The 24,348-nt window shown below is 42.5% G+C and overlaps 1 protein-coding gene across 1 annotated transcript; it reads left to right on the plus strand.

Annotated features, from left to right (window-relative positions):
* The first annotated feature begins 5,407 nt into the window (after nucleotides 1–5,407).
* Nucleotides 5,408–17,211, plus strand: CREBL2 (cAMP responsive element binding protein like 2). The gene is made up of 4 exons (XM_082279671.1): nucleotides 5,408–5,577; nucleotides 13,903–14,100; nucleotides 15,191–15,338; nucleotides 16,046–17,211. Coding segments are annotated over exons 1-4 (363 nt in total). The 5' UTR covers nucleotides 5,408–5,562; the 3' UTR covers nucleotides 16,048–17,211.
* The last annotated feature ends 7,137 nt before the right edge of the window (nucleotides 17,212–24,348 follow it).

A 24,348-nucleotide genomic window follows, 5' to 3' on the forward strand; every position in this document is an offset into this window, starting at 1 on the left:
GTCACTCCTTTAGGCACTGTAAGGCTGCTCTAAGGTCTGCCTGGAGCCTTCTCTTTTCCAGGCTGAACAACCCCAGCTCTCTCCAAAGGAAGGGAAAACTTGGGGGCTTTTTTTTTTCAGGAGATATTGGTGGAATGGGAGCTCTGGGACATGTCAGGAAGATTTTGGGAGCCATGGAGAAAGGAGCTGACAACAGGGTAAGGGGTAACTGTGCTTTTTTCAGTGTATTTCTGAAACAACCCACTTTTATTTCCCCTGTATGGATATGGATGGGTGAGGCAGGCAGCCTGTCAGCTCCCAGGAACCTGCTGCGTATTTTCCCTGTTGCATTGAAATTCCCTGTGAACAAGTGTGTGTTATCCAGGAGTGTATCCTTCATTTACATTTATTACACATTACTGCAACACTTTTTGTGGTGCAGGTTTGATCCTATAAGTAACTCCTGTTCACATGAGCAGTCTCATTAAATATGAACCTCATTAAACACAAATATGAGGCTCATCAGCAGCTACAACAACGTAGGAAATCCAATACACTTAAACACAGTTGCAAACCAGAAGTTAGCTGGTATGATGCTGACTGAAGATGGGGTGAGCAGTGCAGACCAGGGCAAAGGGCTGTATATGATGCCCCAAGCCTCCATATGAGGGACAGTGGCATTTCTGAAAGCAGTCAAGGTGGTCATGGAAGTCCTCTGACCCAGTTCCAGTGCAGCTCCAGCTTGCCATACAAGTCCTTCAGTTTTTGCTCAAGCTATGCAGAAACCTTGTTTGTGCCCTTGGACAAACAGTATCAGGCTTAGATTAGTAGATGTTTTGAGTGTGAGCACAGCCCATGCCATAGAATGTGGGGCTGGACAAAACTGTTTAAAATGATTTTATATGTTGTGGAAAGCAACCAGAAATGCTCTTACCAAAACAGCCAGCTACTGACAGCAGTTTTTGACTGGCTCTAGTAGGTATGCATATGCAGGCATATTTGTTTGTGTAGGCCAAAGGGGAGGAGCATGTTGCAAAATATCTTAAGAACCAAAAAGAGACACTGAGCTGAAGTGGATTTTTAAACCTCTTGAGAATGAACAATATGCCTTTTTAGTAAACCAGTTGTGCATAGAGATCAATGTACACAATTAAAAGACTAATCCTGCTGTAAGTTCACCTCAAGTATTTCATGAATTTCACATGATCCACCCACTTTTTTCTGTACCTCTGCAATTACCATATCACCAGCAATAATTCTCTGTTGTTCAAGTGCCAGATACAACATGGCTCTCACATTCCTGAATGTGGCATATTGTGCTGTTCTGTTTGTTTGTTGTTTCGGAACAAGATTAAATTTTACTCAATTGCACACCTCACTGAACTTTAGCCCACTCTTTGTCAGCTCCTTAATCAGTGATTTGTCTATCTTGATCCTTGGCTCTCAGTTTCTTGTATTTAGTTTAAATTTTGTAAAATCCATGTTATTCAAATGACTTTTTGAACCATTCCTAGTTTTCCCCTCTGATCATATTTGAAACTACCAATCATACGTGTGAAGCATAGGATCATCTGACATCTTTTTCTCCCTTCCACAAGCTAGAAAACATGAAGTAGCTCCTTTCCAACTGCCCCATAAGCATTTTAATTCAATATTTTAATTTACAGATAGTCTTCAGCAATATAAAAGCATCATGAACACTGTCTCAAGATTTTGCTTATGTGGGAAAGTTAGTTTGGCTAGATAAAGCAGTAACTTTTCTGCCTGTGTGTATGCACAGGAAAAGAGCTGATTTTTCCAAATTATCTTATTTCAAGTCCATTTTACTTGAGAAGTACATTTACAATAGCTAAACAGGAAGATCTGCCCTTGTAGATGTGACTTCAAGCATTTGCAGCTACAGAAGGCGCTCATCTTGTCACAAAGTAGAATTTAGCAAATACTAGAGTAACCCCCTTATCAACATTTAATTATAGTGTATAGGAAGTAGTTGCAGATCAGGCTTCCAGTGTGCTGTGTTTTGTTCAAACACTGATTAAGTTTTAAAAACCAACTTTCAAAGAGCTTTTGTTTTAAACAGAATTTTCTTTTAATCAATCACTGTACTTGTGAGCATGTGCTGTTCATGTGTTTACCAGGTCTTCTAGGTCTTTAGCATAGACAACTGATTTCTCTAACGTAAGGAAAAAAAATCCAAACCAACAACAAACTGGTATACTTTTATCCTAGTTATATAAACAACAATAAGATATAGAATATTAGGTAAGTAAACTTTTTTTCAGTCACTCCTTGGTGACAAATATTTTAAGTGGTGGGTTTAAGTGACAAGTTAAAAGTTCTCTGTCTCAGTGTGAACAGAGTCTACAAACTGAAAGACAGAATTTCTTGTATTTCCAGAAACATTTCTTGGGTATCATATTAAAGGATCTAGAAAAGTGCAATTTCTCTATCAGTTCCACAAAAAAACCCCAAACCCCAAGGGATTGAAAGACAGGCTGTTGTTGCACAGTCTTTGCCCCATGGCAAATGAGTTAGCATCTCTATTAAAGCAATTAGCATCTCAGTACATTTGGAAAACAAACAAGAGAATATCTTAGCTTTATCTTTGCCTTCACATCCATAAATGAACTCATCTCAAAGGCTCTGAATCTCTAAAGGCTCCACAAATGTACAGTGGAGCAATTGCAGCAAAACACTTGATACCAAAAGATTGCAAGATTTATTCTTATTTCAGGCAGGCTTTCAGAGGAACAGATTTTGAATTACCCAAATTAACACATTTACAGTTATAGGGAGAATAAACACCCTGTTGGGATGTGTTGAAATATAAGCACATGGTGCAAAATCACTGTGAGTTACATCTCTTTTTTAGTCACACTGACATCGGCAATGATTTTTAAGCTATTGCCTGATTGCCAAACTCACTTTATTTATCTTCCTCAAAGTTCTCTCTGGATGTCAGAAGCAGGACCCTTCTTTTAATAAATATTACTAGTTTCATCAGGGACCTGCCAATAGTTATTGCACAAAATGATTTGTGACACTGAGTGTATCACAAGGTAGTATTTCCTTGGTGTACATCACTATGGCTCAGCAATAAAGCCCTCAGGATGTCTCAGAGAATTTCTTAGGAGTTACCAGAAGTAACCTGCAGTTAGTGGGGATGAGTTGGTCTAGGAAAGAGATCATCTGCCTTTACTTTTACCAAGGCAGTTTTACTTAAAAATCTTAATTCATTTGTGAGTTTTTGGGGGTCAAAATGGTGACCAAAAAAAAACCCCCCAAAAAACCACCTGCTGAGTCAGACCTTTGGTCATCAAGAAGAGACACTTCCTAGGAAGAATATGTGAACTTGGCCTTTTACTGTCCTCTACTCCTCTCATCCCCAATATTCCAAACTGTTGGATTAGGGGTGATAGAGAATACATGGTTCCCTTCATGAAACATAAATTTTTTTTCAGCTTGCTGTACTCTCTGCCTTACAGTATCCTGTGGCAGTAAGCTCCAAGAATTCACTATTTACTGTGTAAAGTACTTCCTCTAGCTGCTAAAATCAGTTTAAAATGTTATAATCATATGCTCTCTCTATATGAGCATATATATATAATATCCAGTTCCATTCACAATTGTTCTTTCTGACAGACTCCCACTCAACTCGCATATCCAAATTCATCCAGGAGGACAGCAGAGCCAGAGTGGAAAAGCAGACTGAAATGCATAGTTTGAGTTGTTCCCTGCTAACATACAGAAGCTCTTAGGTGCTGAGGCAGGCAACTTGTGCTTATCCTGCTCAGAAGCTGGGAGCTCTGCTTCTTACATGATATAAAGCAGGATGGGTAGTGTGGGGCAATCTAGTGGGAGGAAAAGATGAAGCTAAAACTTTAATTTGCTGGTTAAAAGGGTTCTGGCCTTTCTGAATCAGCACCAGGGCTCTGTCTAATCTCCTTCCTCCACTCATGTTGCAACAGAGGGTTGCCTAAGTGAGCTATGTTGGCTCTTTGCCACTCAATATTTCCCTTCACCGGGGAAACCCCCAGCTGGCTTTTAAAGCCAGCTTTATGGCCCCAGGATAGTGCCAAAGGCAGTATGAGGTGCCTCACCACCTTCTGGAAGAATTTGAAGGCAAAAGTGGGGGTGGGATCACAAGAGACAAGCTCATAGCGAGCTACTCCTTCCACTTTATTAGCTGCTGCCTCTTGTTTAACACACTGATCATCCCTCTCTTTTATTACTATTATTTCAGGGGGGAGTTGCCAGAACTGATTCATTGTTTTTGGACAAGCAAATAGGAAGCAGTGTGCAAACTGACTTGTCTTTGACAACTGAGCAGCATATAAGCTTATAGAGAAAAAAAAAAGCTTTGGAAAGTGCTTTGTCTCTGCCACCTAGCAAGCATATCCCTCCAAGGGGAAGGTCTGTGATTCAGGGGGAAAATCCCATGACAAAGCCTTCAGCCCCAACAATTGCATGTAAGAGAGATTAAGTCATGGGAAACTCCTGTGGATAGAGTTGCATGAATAAAAAGAAACATGCAGCAACATGAAACACGCCAAGCTTCAGGTTTCACCGCGAGCTTGAAACGTGGGCCATGCTTAAAGAATTGTGCACTGGGGTACCTGTGTCTTTCCAGCAAGCAGAGGACTAATTTCAAGGGACAGGCACGGGACGATGCATGGCCTTGCTTTGCATCGAGCATTCAACATTAAATCTCTGCCATGTGTCCACAGGAAAACGGGAGGGAACTGGGTATTCTCAAAGGATTATACAGGATTGCTTCTCCAGGCTTGGGGGAGCTCAGTACGGTGTCCAGGTGGTCTGGAAAACTCGGCTCTGTCTTCAGGAACTCTTAGGGGAAAGCAAGGCAAACAACACCTTTTGGGGGTCAAAATGGTGACAAAAAAAAAAAAAAAACCTTAAACGTGTTGTTGTGTTGTTTTGTTGGTTTTTTTTTTTTTTTTTGGTTGTTGGTTTGGTTTGGTTTGGTTTTTTTTCATCTAGTTCGAGACAGCCCCGGCCCCACCAGCCCCTGGTCATGGTTCCCGAGCCATTGGGATTGCAGGAGCGCAGCCGTGGAATGTCGGAAGCGTTAGAAAACAGACAAACAGACAGACAGACAGCACCCCCCCCCCCCCCCAAAAAAAAAAAAAAAAACCACAAACCCAACCCAAACCCCAAAAAACCTCACAAAAAACCACCAACAAAACAACAAACTCAGTTGGTCCGCAAGGCGGGGAAGCGCCCCCAGCCTCCTGGGAAATGTAGTTCGCCCAGCTGGCGAGGCGAGGACCAATTGCCGTGCCGCTCCTCGGCTGCGCCTGCTGGGAGTTGTAGTTTTTTCCGTCCCCATCAGGGCAGCGGCCAATGGCGACGGGGCCGAACAAGACTATACTTCCCAGCGTGCACCGCTCTGCCGGCGCTACCGCGCCCATCGGCTGTAAACAAACATGGCGGTGGGCGATGGCGGCGGCCGCGGGCGGCCCTGAGGCTCTGTGAGCGCCGGTGTCCGCCGGGGCCGCGGGCGGGCGGCTCCGCCTGCTCCTCGTGCAGGGGCTGCGGCGAGGCGGATCGGGGCTGGCAGCACACATGGATGACAGCAAGGTAAGGGCTGCGGGGCCTACCCGGGAGCTGGAGCCGAGGGCAGCCCGTGAGGCTCTGGGTGCAGGGAGCTTTCTGAATTCTGCTTTTGAAGGGCTCTGCTCGCTGCAGCCGCCAGGAAGGACGGGTTGCCCCCTTCGTTCTTGCTTGCAGCGCTTCGGTGCTGCCTCTGGTGTTTCCTTAAAGCTCCAGGCATGGGCCAAAGGCTGGATACTACCAGTGGTGTGGTGCAGTGGTTCATGCTGCCAACAGCACCCTGAATTTATTAGATAAATAGCAACTGTGCATAAATGGTGAGGTACGAGCGTGAGTTGCAGCCTTGTACTGGGTGCTGGAGCTTGGATTCTTCCAGCATTGTCTCATAAGAGCAGCAGAGCGGCATCCCTGACGGTGCAGGGCTTCCACTTGAGCAGTGCCAAACATGGGAAGATGCCCAAGGAATGCAGCTTCCAGCTGCTTGTACCGGGGTGCCCCTAAAGCCGGGCCGGCAGGGACAGCTGCTGTGCCCACTCCGTGCAGCGTTCTGCAACTCAGCTGAGTTTGGGTATTTCAGCTCACGGGAGTGCTGGTTAGGGGCTGTCCTGGGGGTCGTGCTGGAGACTCCACTTGAATTTTTCTTTTTCACACAGCCTGTGCTGATCTGCCTTAATTCAAAGAGGGGAAAAATACTTGATACGATTTCTTGGGGAATAAAGAAATTTAGAAGCGATCAGTAATTTGGCAATCCATAATCCACAGAATGGATTGTAAGTATATGAAAGGTTTATGATCATCTGCTGTTTTAACAGGTATACTAATTTATTTTGTTAAAGCCTTGTCTGAAAGCTGTGAAGGAGGTTGGGGGAAATCTGCATGTCTGAGAACTGCATCAAAGTTTGTGTAATTGGGGCAGTAGTTTAGAAGATCCAGAAGACTGAGTTCTGGAGGCATATATAGTTCATGAGTATTATGTGATTTTTATTTCTCTATCAGATGTAGGTTATTTGTACTACCCAACTTCAGATTTTCATTTAAAAATAATTTTTGATCTACCATTGTGTTATGTGGAGGCCTGATAGTCTGCATTTTTTTTTTCCTGAAACATTTTATGACACATTTGCTAAATAAAATGTATCTATTTACAAAGTCAAATCTTTGGTCTTTTTTTTTTTTTTTTAACTGATTTTGAGTTGAATAGGAAAAACCCAAAAAACAACAGAGTGGAATAGTCACTCTTCTTCCTGTCTTCACTCCCAAGTACAATTTTTATAGTTGAGGCTGCAGGTCACCCTGAGGGTTTGGTGACTCTGTTCAAGAGATGCCATTTCCCTTGGGAGGGCTCTTTCCATGGCAGGTTGCTGTGTCAGGATGAGGCAAGCACTATTTATACCTCATCTTATGGCCACTGTGGTTACAACTGGAGCCAGCATGTCCTTGAAATCTCCTAAAAATTCCACTGAGTCATGCTTTCCTCCTTGCTGGCCTGTGAAAGGACTTTCCCTGCAAAAACTCAATCAACTAAATTGTGTTGGTAGTGTAGTGACCATTCCATAGCTGCCTGCAGCCAAGTTCAGTGTTTGCCTTCATCTATGTGATATAAAGAATTTAGAATTGAGCTTGCAGGCTGAAAAGTTTTCCGTAATTCATGGTGCACTTTAATTTAGCCTTAACTGGTTTAAGAGAGTATTAGAAGAATGGTTCTTGTTAACATATTCCTCAAAATTGGAAGGAAACAGTAAGAAATAAAGGGATAGATAGAATATCTCAACATCAGATCTAGAAAAATTTCATGTTTCATTTCAGAAGGATGTTCTTAAATTATTCATACACACACAAAAAATACCCCCAAACCCAAAATATTACCTTTTTTTCTTCTACAGAACTGCTTTTAAAGTAGGGTTTGTTCAGGTACTGGTTTCACTTCTTGCTGTGGTTTGAGCTATGGGGTGTGTAAGGGAAAGAGTTTAGTGATGTAGCAGTTCCTGTAATTCCTGTTAAAACAACACTTGAGCATCTCTGAAGTATTTAGACAGAGGAAAAAGGAGAAGCTCTGTTATTGTGGTTTCAGCCTTTACAGGTGAAATTTCTTGGTCAGTTTACAAGACTACATATAACATATTATGTATTTGTTGTATGTGTTGGGGAGCAGGGACTAGGGTAAGAAGTTGATAACTCTTGTTAGTAAATATTAAAATACAGTTTTATACATCTAACTGCAATCTTTTGTATTAATTACAGAGGTTTTTATAGGGAACACTGACAAGTTTTCGTTGAGTAATTAAATTTTCAGTTTACAGCTAGAAATGAGAAATAAAAGTTTTTAACATCAGATCACTTTTGTTATTCCAGTGAAGTTAAAAACAAGCGAACAAAAACCAGACCGCCACCAAAAAAGGTTGGGGTTGCTCTCTTTTATTACAACTATTCTTGCCTTGCACAAAAAGATGTTATGTTACTATATTTATGGATCCAGCAGTTGTTGATGTCTTGCTCTGGTGTTCATGCAGCTTTCCTTTTTGAGGGAACACTTGGTGTTAGAGCAGGGGAAGGCTCTCAGCAAAGAGCTGCGCTCAAGGAGTTGGGTTGCTTTCCACAGCCTGGCTGTGAGGCATCAAATACTCAGTCCTGTGTGGTCCTGAGTCATAGTTGTGGGGATGCAGGTGTCCCTTGGAGGGAGTGTGGGAGCAAGCCAGGTGTGAAATCTTGTGTTTAAAACAGAGAGCTTGAGGGGTCTTCGGCCATGAACTGTCTTGTAGCCTGTGACCCTTGCTGGTGTGGCTGACTGGGATCAGGGAGAGAGATCTCCCAGGCAATCCTGGAGTCAGCTCTGGGTAATGCTTTGAGTGCCACAACAGGGCCAGAGCTACTGTGGAGATGATCTCAGTTGTTAAGGAGGTGGGCTGCTATGTTTTCAGCCTTCACGGCCTTTTCAGTGTATGCAGGTTCTCAATGTGCTAGAGAAGTCTTCCACCCAGGATCATGTCCAAACATAAAGCATTCTCATTGCTGCTTGCTTGGAAATATAAAACCTTAACAGTTTTGGTTATAATTTGATACAAGCAATTTCAAATCATTAACTGTTTTAAGAAGCTGTTGCTCAGCATTGCTCAGATGACACGTCTGCTCATATTTGCAAGGAGTAAAATGGAGGAGCTGAAAGCCTCTAAACCAGCTAGAACAGTTTTATTTCATTGTTACAGTGGGCTGGGAGGATGCACATGGTAGAGTTAGCTGACCATCCCTGACCCTGAGTTGTAACAGAGACAGATTTAGAAAAGTGCCTGGTTTCTGTTCGTGTGAACTGAGAGAATGTGTAGGGCACAGTGGTGGACATAATTCCCTGTGTGAGGCTGTGTAAGTCCTTCAGGGGGGGAAGAGGAGGGTTGTCACCAGTGGAGTGGCAAGGTGGCATCTGAGTGACTGCTGCCCTGAACATTAGCACTTACTCATCTGGGTGCCTGAATAACACCTTATGAAAACTTGATATTTAGTCCTAGCTCATGCTTTTTTAAAACAGACGTTGGCAGCAAAGACAGACAGTATTCTTTATGCATCTGTGCTGAACATGATATTCTTACTACATGAAGCACTTTGTATGATGAGAGTTTTAGGATTCATTTCTGTTGACACATCTGCCTAAAACTTAGATCATATTTGCTCACTAAATAGTATCTTACATTTTTGGTTCCTTATCAGATGCATTTTGTCTGCCAATGAAAGTAAAATAATTTTGTTGGGCATATAAAATGTCATTCAATGGAGGAATAACAAGCATGCTCTCTAGCTGGATTTTGTACTGCTACTGTGAGTGGTATGCTTTGAACTGGAAGATCAGAAAACTTCATCTTTATTAGGAGACTTGTGACTGGCTTCATTTGCTGTCTGATTTTGTGAAAATGTTTGCAAGGGGGAATAGATTCTTCCCCCCTCTACTGTAACACAGCACTTAGGTTTTATTTCTTACTAATAATTTTTAAAGTTTTATATAAATTCTCTAGATGATCACCAGTTCCATGCTAAGTTAAGTTCTGCAGACCTATACCTTCAGCTGCCAGTGCAATGAAGGAAGAGTCGGCTTAAGATGATTCCTTGAACTGGATCTCAAGTACTGGCTGATGGAGCTGCTTGTTTATTGGTTGTACTAGTTGGAAAGCAAACCAGTGAGAGATTCCAAGTCAGAACTGCAACTTAATAGGAAAATTAAAATAAATGCAGTAGTACAGAAACACTGACAAAGTCAGTGCACAATCTGACACCCTGTCGGTCAGGGTGGTGGTAGCAGTCCGATTAAATGGTGGCTGCAGTCCTTGCTGGAGTGATGGATGTGATGCTGTCAAAGCAGTGATCCTGTAGAAAGATCTGGTCCTTCTCCAGTGATGGTTGTCAAGCTCTTATCCTCTGGGAATCCTGTGGTAGATGCTCCTGTAGGAATGCTTGGTTCCTCCCCCTGGGCAGAGCATTTCACAATGGGATGATGTAATTTATGAGTCATGCAGTGAAACCTTGATGGCCCATTAGCAGAAGGTATCCCTTGGAGGGAGTTATCAGGGATGAGTCATGAAGGAGGTAAGGAACACAGCCCCACCTGGTTTTAACTGCTTATGAAGATGGCGATAAAATACGTACTTTTGGTTACATCTTACATTGTAACCTCGGACACTGGTAAATGAACTCGGAGCTTCTGTGAGATGCTGACCTGCTCAGTGTGATCATCATTGCTGATCACAGGTGCTGAGCAGTGCCTAGGATGGTGTGGCTTTAATCTGCTAAATTGATTCAAACCTGTAGATGTCATGATGAGGCCAATTTTATCACAGTCTTCTGTCCGAGGGGCTCAGCTCCTCAGGGCTGTGAGTGCTAGTAGCTGTGTTATGAGTGCATCTCCTTCCTGAGGAGGACCTCTCTGCTGTGCATTCTGGCAAGGATTTTGGAGAGATCTGCTGCATCCTTCTAATAAAACAATCCAGAAGTCTGAGGGATTTTCTGTATCAGGTTGAGTAACTGCAGCTATTTCCAATCCCAGGTCAAATAACTTTGTGCCTGGACACTGATGGGAGGCAAGAATGAGGTTATGATCTAAGCAGTGTATTAAAAAGGAAATAATGGAATCACAGAATAGGCTGAGTTGGAAGGGACCCATCGGGATCATCGAGTCCCAACTCGTAGCCCTGTGCAGGACACCCCAAGAATCACACCATGTGCCTGAGAAAAGAATTATGTTCTTCTATTTTCTGAACTGTGAGTGAACTGAAATGGGAGCTCTGTCAGATCTCTAACTAATGCGTGCCTTTATTAATATTTCTATGAAAACTTTTATGATTAATGTTCTGAGTCTTGATTGCTTATGACTCCCTGAAAAAAACCCACATCTCCACTGCTGAATGCTAATAGATCATGTTCCTTTATAAGCTCAAGAGGAATACAAAGGGACAAAAAATGTGTGCTTGGTCTGTTGCCATGTTCAACATCAACTATCACTTCTGCTTTGTCTCCTTTCTGTCACATCAGCATAGCAACTGAGTAGGCAAACATGACTAGAAGCCAGGGAGATACGGTGATGCTGGATGGGGGCAAAGGATTTCCCAGGCCTTTTTCTCCCCAGCTGGGTTGCTTAAGGTTACAGCAGGAGTTTCTGAATATTGGTGAGACAAAACTGACGAGGATGTAGGATTTAATTACATTGCTTTCCACTGCTGCCTTTGCAGGGTGATGTGTAATTGTGTGGCGAAGTCCAGGAGCCATGAAGATAGTATGAGTCTTTGGGGATGGTGTGAAGGCAGATTATTAGGGTGTTAGTGCTTAGAGTCAAAAGGCAAGGAAGCTTTTTGTTATTTCCATTGTCCTGGTGGTTAGAGTGTTGGCAAGCAACAGTGGTTGAATGGTTGAGAGGTACAAGCCTTTTGCTGCCCTAAGGGAGCTTGTGTGCAGGGCTGCTACAGTGGTAAAAGATCTTGGAGGGAGAGCAATTGGCACACCTGTCTGTAGAATGCTCTCTGGAATGATCAAAGGGAAAGCAATTTATGGATAATGGTGGATCCGGATCTGTTTGCCTTGTGCTGAGCAGCCTTTAACTTGCTGTTTGTGAGAAACGGCATGGTGGGAACCATTTACCTGCCTGAGGCTGGGGGGAGAGGGCATGGCTGTCAGTGCTCCCCTGCAGGACTAGGACTCGAGGTACTGCTTTGTTCACACAGCAGTGTGGGGTGTGCTGGGGCCCCAGCCTTGAGTGCCAGCTCACTAGCTCTAGAGGGTCAGAACCCAGAGTGGCCAAGGTTTTTTGAGAGAGCTGCAGTGTATGTCTCTACAAGACCTTATCTAGCTCTTGAATTCAAAGATTTACTTTGAACTACCTTGCATTGGCACAGAAAAGCCTCAGGTGCTAAAAGTCTTTGAGAACTGAAGTACTTTGGCTGTAGTGTGTATAATGTAATATCCATCAATCTTCCAAGTGCAAGTAATAGTAGAAAGCAAATTGTGACTGCCTACAGCCCCACCTGAGAAGACTCTGTGTAGTTCTGCATTCTGCTGAACTGGGAGTATGGATCACACCACGCATAGCCAGGAATGTGTTTCCATGAGAGGACAGACCTTGTCATGCCTGAAAGAGGACAGTCAGTTTCCCTTTTTCAGAGCTCCTGCACTCTGCCTTGGCCACATCTGGTTAGTTTGAACTTGAACTACACTAGATTTTCTGAACTAGAAAATTTTAAGGGGAGCACTTTGATGGAGTACAGAATTATTCAAACTGTATTCAGCAGTTCAAGTGTAAAAGAGTTTCATTTTTTTTCCTTTGTTCTTCTGAATGTATTGTGTTTGTTTCATTATCATAGATGTCCATTAAGTACTTTCTGTTCTTTCATTTGCTTATGGTAGGCAGCTACTCCTGAATAAATTAGGAGGGACAATACAGAGAGGGTAGGATTATGTTGGCATGTGATTGTTGACTCACTTTCCAAAGAAAGAATAGGCTCAATTGTATAATCCTTTTTTTTCCCTCTTCATTCTGGCACATCAATTCACTGTTATTGTTTTTATTGCAGCTTGCTAAGTTTGCAGAACAAGTGACTTCTTTGAATGTTAAAAATGACTTATTTTGTAGCTTTTCACAGTAAAAGTGCCTTTTTTTTTTTTAATGATGAACTCTGATACTTTGAACACTGCCTATTAGAAAAAGTCCTGTCTGTATACAGGATGGTGAAATACTAAGGCAGCAGTGAAATTCTTGTATGCAGGTGTGTGTTAGGTGTATTTCTCCACACCCCCTCCAGTCAAACAGTGTGGTCAGAATGCAAATAAAGACAAATCCTCACTTCAGAGGGGATCTGGGGTGTGTGGCTGATGTAATGTTTACAGGGTGATACTACCCAGTGACCAGTGAACTGAGCTTCAGACCATATTTAAGACTTTCTTGTGCCATGCCCCCATGTTAAGAATAAAATATTTGGGTGGGGAAGAACAGAGTAAACACACAGGAAACTGGTTTTGGTTTGGTGGGGCTTTTTTTGTTGTTTTTGTGTTTTGTTTTGGTTTGGGTTTTTTTTTTGTTTGTTTGTTTTTTAGTTTATTGTAGCAGGAGAAGTTCTCAGACCTGTAAAAAAGGAGCCACAAAGAAAAGGGGAAAGTGATTGCAAAAGCTGCATTCCATAGGGCAAGAAGCTAGGGAGTTACATTTCTGCAATGGAGATCTAAATTAGGAACAGGGAGAGTTCAACACTGACGGGTTGTGTGAGGTGTGAGGAGACTCACCAGGCTGTGTAGTAATGTTTTGAGGGTGAACGTGGCCAGAGTGGTGATGTTCTACTGGAGCAGAGGCAGCAGAGATCGGGCTCGGTGTGACTGAGTTCCCTGTTCAGTAAAACTCCTCAAGATTCATTTGAAAGAAATCTAGCCCAGGGAAGCTCAGATGGCTAGTGAATAATTCTGAATTTAGAGTAGGCCAAAACTGTTGACTGCAGCAAAACTGAGTTTTGCATTATATTGATAGAAATAACTATATTTTTTTCTAAATTGAAGTGTTAAACTCCATAATATAGTATTTCCAGACCTGGCAACTACTAGAGCAGGGGCTGTTGGTGATATGAAAGCAGCTTCACTACAAGCTGACTATGCCTCCTCGATACCCTTGTAGACACCTGGAGTAGTGTGTTCAGTTCTGGGCTCCCCAGTATGAGAGAGAAATAGAGCCACTGGAGAGAGTCCTGAAAACTTCATAGCTCAGCATTCTTATTTCCTCTGTTGCTCCAGAATTTGTATGGAAGATTTTATACTTGCGACTCCTAGTAGTTACAATCACATGGTTCCAGCATTACCTTTGCAGAACAGGATCTTTATTGTGCTCTTCCTTTTCAGGTGGTTGGAGGCAAGGTAAAGAAACCAGGCAAGCGAGGTCGTAAACCAGCCAAAATAGACTTGAAGGCAAAACTTGAAAGAAGTCGTCAGAGTGCAAGAGAGTGCAGAGCCAGGAAGAAGCTGAGGTACCAGTACCTGGAAGAGCTGGTTTCAAGTAGAGAGCGAGCCATCTGTGCTCTCAGAGAAGAGCTTGAAATGGTGAGGAGCTATCACTTAACCTAACCCTCAGTATTATCTGGGACCTGTCCTCGTGAACATTTGTTCTTGAGACCACAGTGACTGACAGTGGCATTTGGCTGGCCCGGAGGTATCAAAACATCAGATGCATCCAGCTGTTTGCCTCCTTTGGTGTGTAGAATATGAATTCATGTCACAAGTTATGCGCTGGTTCCGAACTGGAAGCAAGCGAAGGAAGTGCCATTACATTTGAGTCTGTTGTCTTTGAAATGTCTGGTTTTGAAAAACCTTTGAGAGAGGTAGATTGTGGGAAGAGGTGTTAAAATATCAAAGGGGAAACATATATCCACAGGGTGTCATTGCTTCTCTGTTGGGGAAGTGGATTCTTGCAGCATGCTCTCTGTGTCGATGGTTCCAGCATGTGTAAGATGGGGTCTTGGCCAAATGAGCAGCATTAACCAAAGAGAGTGTTTCATCTGGAAATACAGACACAGCTCCTCAGGGATGCCATTGAAGTGTCACCAGCGCTGAGGACACTGCTTTGCCCTGGCTTTAGGTTCGTTTGAATGGGCAGGGCTGATCACTACGAGGCAGTAGGTTTAGGATCAGGTGAAAAGCCAGCCAACTGTCGCCAGGTTTTTTTGGTGTGCTTCAGGGTTTGGCAATGAAGAGTTTAAGATGAAGGAAGTAGGAATAAGGCACATGTGCTTCCACTGTGCCTTGCGCAATGGGAAAGGACCTCTTAATAGTCCATCAGCCCCAGAGTCATGTGAAATATTTGTTTTTAATAGGCCATGAACTGGAACAGTGTTCTTGCATGCCAGCAGCGAGAAATTGCACAGAGTGTTCCATGTTGTTTAATAATTACAGTGTTCTGTCTAGTGCTGCCTCTGAGTAGCAGTGTATTGACTGAAAGAGCCTTTGCTGAGGCCAGGTATGCAGCCATGGACACGTGCTCAGCTCATTAGTGCTCTGCAGTTTCGTAAGAGGCTTCAGCTCAGTAAATTCAGACCTTAAATGAGTATACCGGAAGGTAAAGATTACAGCCCTGTTTTGTCTGCTAATGTGATCCTGGCAGTTTGCTAAGGCCTAATGTGTTTGCATATTTCAGTACAAGCAGTGGTGCATGGCCATGGACCAAGGGAAAATCCCCTCAGAAATAAAAGCCCTGCTAACTGGAGAGGAGCAAGGCAAAGCACAGCAGAACTCAACCAAACTTGCCAAGGCTGCGAAGACAGAAGCAAACAGCAGCAATCCCTGTAAGTATCCAGGCTATGATTAATTCCTGTTTTGTTACATCTTTTGTGGTGTAGGAGGATGGCTGTGGTGTAGGAAGAAACATAAGGATGTGCTTTTGGGCACAAATAGTTGATTGAAGCAAAGAGCTTAGTGGGTGGTACAAAGGCTCTGTGTAATGTTTACATGGACAACACAGAAATTACACTATAGAGGAAGCTGGGCAGTTACTTTAAAAGAAGACTTTGTGTTTCACCAAAGCCTGTGGAGACCTGTGAAGACCTTAATTTCTTACAGCATATTCTGTTTTTTTAATGCAAGCTAAATGGAATGCATAAAACACAATTGAATTTTAAAAACTCCACCAAGAAAACATTATTCTAGCTGCAAGCACTCCAAGAGAGAAATGCCGGGCTTGGGATTTCCTATGGGGTCTTCTTTTTGACTCCTTTGTGCTTGTGCAGGGAATGGAATAGGGTTCTTCTGGGAATTGGAAGGTGAAAAGACCAAGTGATATGAAGTCATATTCCTGATATGTTTATGCAAAGAGAGAGAGTTAAGGTGTAGCATAGGCAATTCTATATACTTCTTATTTTGTAATAGTTCATGCTACAGGGTAAATTGCACTTCACTGAAGATTTTTTAAAAATAGGAGTTTCTAGCTTTGTAAGATTCAACATGAAAACCACTTTTTAAACTGTAACAATGTTCGCTGGTGCATCATTCTCAGGAGGCCGATGCAGAACCTTCTGCGCTGCAGCAGAGGTGGCTCGGGAGCTCGCAGAAGGAAGAATGCTGTTCTGAAGAGTGGATGCATCCCCAGGTGCAGGGGAAAGGATCCCAGTGCTCTCTTTGTTCCTCCCCACATGAAATTCTTTGATTATGGTGTTCCTAAGGCTTCGTGGAGTGGGGCTTTTGGGGCAGCAGGTGTTTGTGTAAGTGGAGCGTTGTTCTTCCTTTCGCTACACTGCCCTCCCCATACAGCTATGGCAGCTTTGGGACATTCCCAGCACAAGAGTGGGGCTGCTTTTATATCAGAGCCCAGAACTGGGCTGGCTTTGTGTTTGGTGGTTATGTGGTTGTTAACTGTTGTGGGAGTCTGGGAGGTTCTGTAAAAGAAAAGCAAGATAAGGATCTTGGTAACAGCTTTGCTAAAGCCAAACCTGGTACTGTTGAGGAGAAGGAGCTGGATCAAAAGCTTTCAGTAAGAAGATTTATAGCAATGTCATTTGTAACGTGAATGAAGGTGTTGCTCTCAGCATCCATCTGTAATGCAGCATCTCTTGTGTGTGACTGGGATTCTTAAAGAGAGGTACTAGATACATTTCCTGCTTCTGCCCATAATTCTTCCACCGGGTGCATTTTCCACCTGCCGTGCTCCCAGGAAGAGAGTCAAGGCATGTCCCTGCATCCTGCTTCCAGCAGGGGAACAGCAGCCATTCCCTCTCACCCACTGGGTCCTGAAACCTTCCTGTAGCTACCTACATTTTGGGCCCTATTACCTCTCTGGACAGCAAACTAATGTGAATTCTGCTGCGCTATCCTGGTTGCCCAGCCAAAGACAATGCCAGGAACTGGTAGCAAGGAAAGCAAGTTGCATCAGTTTAGTTTTGTGATCAGAGAGGTGATGTCAAAACTCTTGTGGGCTGATGTTATCCCAGTTATTGACAGATAACCTGCCACTTTCCTCAGACTGCTCTTTCTCCTGGATATGCTTTTTGTATTCATCAGATGCAGTGTGGAGAGTGGAGCTCAGGATTTTCAGAGGGGGTTTGGCTTGCTTATTCTGTTTTGTTTATGACAATGTCTTTCTCTGTATTTTATGAAATGCATGGAACATTTTTTAATCTTATGTTTTCAGCATTGTTTCATAGAATAAATATTATAATGAATGACTTTGCTAGACTGAATGTTGCCTTCTTTTTATTGAACGAATTGGGTCTGTTTAGCATTATCTCAATTTAGGGGGGGTCAGAAGCACTGAAAATAGTCGAGTGCCGTATTTCAGGGTACAGCACAATTGTTTTCAGGATTCCATTCTAAGCACCTGTATGTTGAAGGTTAACACATGGTTTTAAGTTTATTATTTAAACCCTGCAACCATGTACTCAGTTAGCAATTGCTAGAAATGTTGCACAGACACACAAGACTGTTAAGAGAGGTCAAGTCACACTGAAGCAGAGATGGGGAGGATACTAGGGTTCATGTTGTGTTGTCTGTGTCCTATCCCTCCCACCCCATCTCCATCATCCACCCTCTGCATCTGAAGTTCTGCACTGCAGTTTGTCCTGAAAGATAGCAGTAAAACCAACCTGTAAGTTTGGGGATTTGTCGATGTTGCATCCTTACCTGTTCCTTTTCCTGGATTTTCTGGAGGAAGAAAAACCCTAGGCCAAATGTTCAGAATTATACTCTGCCAACCTTGTAGTTGGACTTTATAACATGATCATACCAGAAGTATAATGGATTATTTTGGGTTAGAATTAGTCTTACACAGCCCACTTTCAGATGTAAACAATGTATTGTAATTAGACACATATTCCAAATGTTATGCATATGTTTAAGTGTCTTTCAGAATCAGGGATATAGAAGACATGCAGAGGAGTTATGGTATGTGACCAGAACATCTCTGCCCAGCACTAGATAATGTGACAAACGCAGCTCTGATCTTACCAGAAATACCCTGCTTGCTTTCTTCCCTCTCTCTGTTTCACGTGCTGTGATACCAAACAAGAAGCCTCTCAGCAGAAGGGTTTCTTTTCTGGAGGAAGTGGAGAGTTGGAATTTCTCATTGTGGTAAGCAATGTTCCTTGTCATGGTGGTTCCTGCTTCTTGGCTTAGTCAGCACCTGACATTCCAGGGCTGTGTTTGGCAAGCCTGGGCCCAGCTCTGTGGCACAAATGGGGATATCCATGTTCTGACGGGTTTCTTGTGCTTTGTGCAGATGGACAGGAGGCCTGTTACAGCCTCTGTCATTCTTGATTGTCCTGCAAGCAAAAATCTGTGACATGCATCTTTTCCATCTGCTCTAGATGCTGTAGTCCATTACAAAATGTAGGATTCCCAGCTGTAATCTTCATTAAAGTTCTGTGGCTTCTATCACACAGCAGATTGTGCCGTGTACCATTTTTTGGCCTTAGCTGGATTTCTGGGAGTCCTTTATTTTGGAGCTTGAAGTTTAGCAGTTCCCCTTGAAAACCAGCAAGTGTTTGTGGTTTGTGCTTGTTTGCTGCTCTAATGCTTATACTCTTCATCCTCATTGGGGTGGCTCCTAGAAGTGATACAGCCAAGTCTTCTGGCCAGGAGTCTCATCTAGTTCCCTGAATAATGGAGGGTGGTGTAGTCTTACCCTCTCTTTGTGTGTAGGCTGGGTACAGCCTTTCACATGTTTCTCCTCCAGTGAGTGAGCACAGTTGGTTCTCTCTCACAAGGGCTGAAGGAAGGAAATGAGCCTGGAAATGCCTCATTTTCCCACTTGCCATGGAAATCTAATGCTCCGCCAGAGCCACTTACCCAGCTAAAGGTGGGTTTCTCTTGGAAATATGAAATAAGTCTTTAAAGACTTAGAAATAAGTGTTTAAAAAAATGCTGTCTGTACTATTTGGTGTTTACACCAACACTAGAACTGCTGGTAGGGTTAAGTGTAGTAAGGCTGAACTCAGTGGATGGTGGTGGACTAAGCACTGTACAGTTACACCAATCTTTTTGGGGAATGTAACCCAAGGATGGACCAGATAGTGGCAGCTTCGTAAGAAAAACATGCAGGAAATCTTGTCTCTTTATATGCTGCATATGTGCTGCATGCACAGAATCCTGCAGTGGATACATTTAATTGACTCATCACTTAACTGAGAACATTTTGTAATTATGTGGAAAAGAAAAAGAAACTAATCACAGTCTGCTTTCATAATCTGATAATTTATGTTTGTCAAAGAATCAGTATCCTGTTAAGTGCTTTTCAAATACTATCTTAACTTGAATTGGGTTTTTTTTAATGTATTAGATAAATTTAAAAAACTTTTCTCGTTCTTGACAGCTGAAATCTGGCCAACTTTGAGAGTGCCTGTGACTGATTGTTTTTCCATTTCTTTCCCTTTTACATTTTAGGGTGAAGATTAATCTACATCAGTAATGAATCTAGTTTTTCCTGAAGAGCTGGAGAAGGTTTGGGATCATGGATGCATTTGCTACTTTCCAAGAAATCATGATCTCTATAATTACCTATAAAATTCCTGTTAATAAAAGAAACAAATGCTTGAGACTAGTCTCAAAATGCAGAGAAATCTGAAGTAAGGACCATAGTCCTCCTCATCGCTCAAGAGTTACAGCATGGGTGACAGAGGATGGGCTGATGTAGAAATCCCTGTTGGAGGTAAGCAGGGCAGAATACCAGTGAGTTCCTGCTCTTTGTGCCACTGAGCATTAATTCCTCCATAAATTATGTCAATAACTGAATTTCTTACATGACTCCATTGTGAATTTGTATGAGAAAACATAAGCTTCTAATCCACAGTAAAATCTGAGGTATCCCACACTGAATAGCACATCAGTGGACTAAAATGCAACTGATGCTGTATTTATGGGATGTACAGATTTTTGTATGTGATCTGTCATGGCCTTCCAGTGCCTGAGGGGAACCTGCAGGAAAGGTGGAGAGGGACTGCTGACAAGGGCCTGGAGTGGCAGGACAAGGGGGAATGGCTTCACACAGAGAGAAGATTTAGATGGGGTATTAAGAAAAAATTCTTTACTGTGAACCCTGTAACAGATTTCCCAGAGAAGCCGTGGATGCCCTGTCCCTGGAGGTGTTCAAGATCAGGTTGGATGGGGCTCTGAACAATCTTTAATTGCAACTAGAAAATGCTGTCATTGGTCAGCTAATGATTTTCAGCAGCCCTTCATGAAAAAAATAAACGAAAAACCCTAAACTGCTTTTCAGTTTGGCTTTTTTTTCCTCCATAAAAAGCACTTGGGAGGCAGGAGTTTTGCTTCCATAACTAGTACAAGATTAACTCTGCTTTTTTATGTGTCAGCCTGTGTCTTACAAGTGGCTTAATCAACGTTACTGACACTAACTGCTGCTTCAAGGAATTCTTGTGTGTGTACGTTTGGGTGGGTATTGGTGATATTCCTAACTATGCTGCAGCTGATGAAATAAATGTGTGAATAAAAGACTGCAAGTGGATTATAAAATGTGTGTTTTCATGAGACAGGCTGTTCAGTGTGAATAGAAATAGCCCATGAAGGGTGACTTATTCCCATACCTTCTTTCTTGTGACAACTTTCATGACAGAATACATTTTGATCAGGTTTGACAGTGCTGCCAACAGCAGTGCTGGGTGTTCTTGTAGCAGTGCATTCCAGCAGTGTCCTCCTACTTCACCGTCTTTATGTGGCATGCTCTGAGTGCCTGCTGATGTAAGAACAGTCCTTTCCTGCTCCCTATCAAACACAGAGCTGGCCATGTTGCTAGGTCAGTGTTTTCCAGTTTGCATTTCTGGGCTTTTTCTTTCCTCTCCCCTTTGAAATCTCCTTTTTGGAATGCATTCCTTCTTTGGTACAGAAAAAAGGCTTTCTGTGAATCTCCTTTCTTTCTCAAGTGGCCTGGCAGCTACTTTCAAAAGCTGTCAAGGTTTCCCTTTCTAGAGGACTGTGTATGAGTAACCATGAGTTACTCTGCTGTTTCTGCCTCCGCACATGTGTACCACACCCACCAACCCACCCCTTCTGCATTTCAAGCTCTGTGACATCAGTGTAAATACCCCTTCTGCACTGTCCTTAATAACAGCATCACCTTCTGTAGCTCAGGACCCTCTTGTTTCTCAGCCCAGCACAAGCAGTGCTTGCTCAGGCATTCTGATGAGCTGTATGACCAGGAGGAAGGTGACAGCACTAGCAGACAGCAGTTGTGCAGTAGATGCTGGGCATGCATTGAAACAGTTCTGCAAAGCCCAAAGTGTAATTCTTCTTTCACTTGAAACACTGGAATTTAGATGATTCTGTTACTTGTATTTCTGTACAAATCTAGGTTTCCCAGCATTTTCAGCAGTAGTTCCAAACAAAAGGGCAAGCTCAGTTTAGGTTTACATATCTGAAACAGTCTGTGGAGTTAAGGGAGGGATTCATTTAAAAAATTTTGGCCCAAAGTAATTTATCTCATGAACATAACCCAAAAAACGATTTCATCAAAGTAATACAGTAGTAGTGTTAGTTTTCCATTTAAAGCTAGAATCATATCTGGGATCTCAGATAGTGAAAGGGGAAGGAGGTATCTTCTAGCATTCTAATTAGCTAATTACTCTTGTGACAAGTCTGTGTGCAAACCTTCCCAAGGTGATGGTGCTGCGGGGGTCTCTTGGTGAGAACAGCGTTACCATTCTCACTTCAGCAAGCTGCATTCTCATTACTTTATTCTTAGGGTTTCTCACTTTCTGCAATAAAATAGTAATTAGCTTTTTAATTACTGCTACACCAGTGGAGCCAATGTTGCTTGCTGTGGGTGTTTGATAAACAGCCAATTAACTGTTTCAGCTTTTTGGATTTATGTAATCTTTTTTTTTTTTCCTATTTTTTTTGCAGTGGCCACTTAATGTTGTCATCATTTCAATCCAGTGCCACTAAATGAGTGGCATTGTTAATGCAGCTGATATTGTCTGCACATGCTGGCAGATAAAAAAGGTTGACTGATAGCTGGAGAACAATTATAAAGGTTGGCTGTTTTAATCCCTCTGCCCTGAGCTACCTGTGGAATGAGCACAGTTGCAGTTCTGTGAATGTATTAATAAAAAAACGTAGGCAGAGTGATGAATGGCCTCTTGTGATTGCTTGCATTCACCTTGCATTTTTTTTCTCAGTTGTCTCCTTTGCATGAAATAGGGCATAGAAACAAAACAAATGTGCCTGTTACTAATACAGTTTATCCTTGATCTCTCCTAAATACTGCCAGCAGCTGTAACTTTAAATACCACCTGTTAGCATGGATTAAAATTATTTTCTTTATTACTCTAAAACTTCCTTTTCTCTGTCTTTTACTAGCATATAACTGTTTTCAGATATCAGTGAGAATTTTATAAAGTAGCAATTTCAAGTTAATTAGAAAGGATGGAGAGAAGTGCAGGGATTGACGGGGATGCTTCTAAGTGCTAATTTCTTCTCTGTATGCCATTTTTCTGCCTCACTTGATTGGAAGATCTACATGGAGGTGGTAAGAGTAAAGTGGAGGATCAACACTGGTGCACTCCAGTTTTGTTTCTGCTGTCAGGAGCTTTCCAAGGAGCACTGAGAGCCTTTGAGGACGCAATTTTACTGTAGCGAGGGACAGGGAAAGCTTAGCTAGTAATGTTTGCACTGCAGTGATCAGGCTACAGGAAAGAACCAAGGTGTGGGGGCCAGAGCTTGGCAGCAGTTGTTTGTCCTGGATAGGTGACATTTGGAAACCTGGCCCCCTGCAAACTCCTCTTTTGCCCTTCAAAGAAAAAATGGAACTTGAGTTGCTTTTCATTAAATGTTTCCCTTAAAGACAAGTCTCCCATGATTTGTTAACTGGTTAGGAATTTCTTTGGGCAGTTAACAGGATCAACGTGCAGGAAGTGATCTTTTGAGGATGCAGTTGTGCTGAGGGCCACATCCCCAGCATCCCTCTTCTTACAGGAAAAAACCCCATAAAACCCCAAGAATGAAGATTCTGACAAAGGTGCCCTGAAACAGTGTGAAAGACCAAGTCAGTAGCGTGGCAAGAGCTGTTTCAGAGTCTGCAGAAAGGCAGAGGGCAGATCAGCTCCCAGCAGTGAGTTAATGAGGGCTACTCCTGCTGCATTTACAGCTTCCTGGTAACTAGTCTGAAATCTTGCTAACTCTGGATATTTCTTAACAATTTTCCTTCCTGTATTTGGATCAATATGGGGAGGGGCTCTGTGGAGTATGTGTAGAAGTGGAGACAGTAAATCTCCAGGGCTGAAGAGCTGTAGTGCCTTTGGAAATAAGGTGGCTAATTATATCCATCCATATGTGGCCTCTGCTGCCTAATTCTACATGGCATCAAAAAAATTCAAGTCTTTGATCAGTCCCTCTTCCACAAACCATGTAAACAAAAGCATCTCTTCCTTTTACTGGTGCATGCAGAGAAAAAGCTTGTGTCTGGCCAGCCATGAGACAAGAGCAAATTTAATTATTTGGTGATGTAATACTTTTTTCTTTTTCTATTCCCCTGCAAATGTAAGACCAAATCAAGAGCTGGTGTAAAATGGTTGAGATGCTGCACACAAAGGAATTACTGCTGTCTTTGTCACTCCTGAATTTTATCCAGGGACCATTTTCATGAAACAAATGAAAGACTTTGTGTGCGTTAGCAGTAGCGTAGAAAAAAATCTGTGGTTTAGTCCAGACTGGTCATTGGGAGGTGACATTTATGCAACAATTTTCCAGTAGGTCTGTTATGTTTTACTAGAAGCCAGTTCAAGTAAAGCTGCTGTAATTTATAATGGGCTATTCCACAACACTTGCTAAGTTGAAAAGAGCCAACTAATAAAGACATATTAACTTACAGGATCACTTAGGGAGTTAATAACCCTTCATTTGAGCCTATGGGTCTGGCTTTAATAAACTTCAAATCTGCTTTTTGTTCTTTTAAACAGGAAGGATCTGATATTGAGAAGGGCTGAGCACTCAGAATTTCAGCTGCAATTGATGGCGTGTGTTCAACACCTTGGAAAACCAACTCCTAAATCAATGTCAGTTAAACCTGAATTTAAATGGGTTGAGTTGAGGAGACTGAAAAACTCTGGGGATTCTTAAGTGGGCATATGGAAACCCTTAAATCCAATTATTGGTGATAGCCACTTTGGTATCACCTCCGTGAGGCTGATGGAAAAATAGGTACAAGTGATGTGAGTCTCTGCTTCTCACTAGCCCCAGCCCCTCAGCTGGAAATTTTTAAAATATATTTAACCAAAAATCCAACTTTCTGCTGAAATTAAAAGGAAGGGACATAATTTGACAATTTGTAATAAGATTTCCCAAGGGCAAGCCACTTAA

This window comes from Coloeus monedula (assembly GCF_965178545.1).
Source record: "Coloeus monedula genome assembly, chromosome: 4".
Taxonomy (NCBI): Eukaryota; Metazoa; Chordata; class Aves; order Passeriformes; family Corvidae; genus Coloeus; species Coloeus monedula.

Coding starts and splice junctions, on each gene's coding strand:
- CREBL2 (XM_082279671.1), top strand. Junction 14,101..15,190: donor TCAGAGAAGAGCTTGAAATG/GTGAGGAGCTAT, acceptor TGCATATTTCAG/TACAAGCAGTGGTGCATGGC.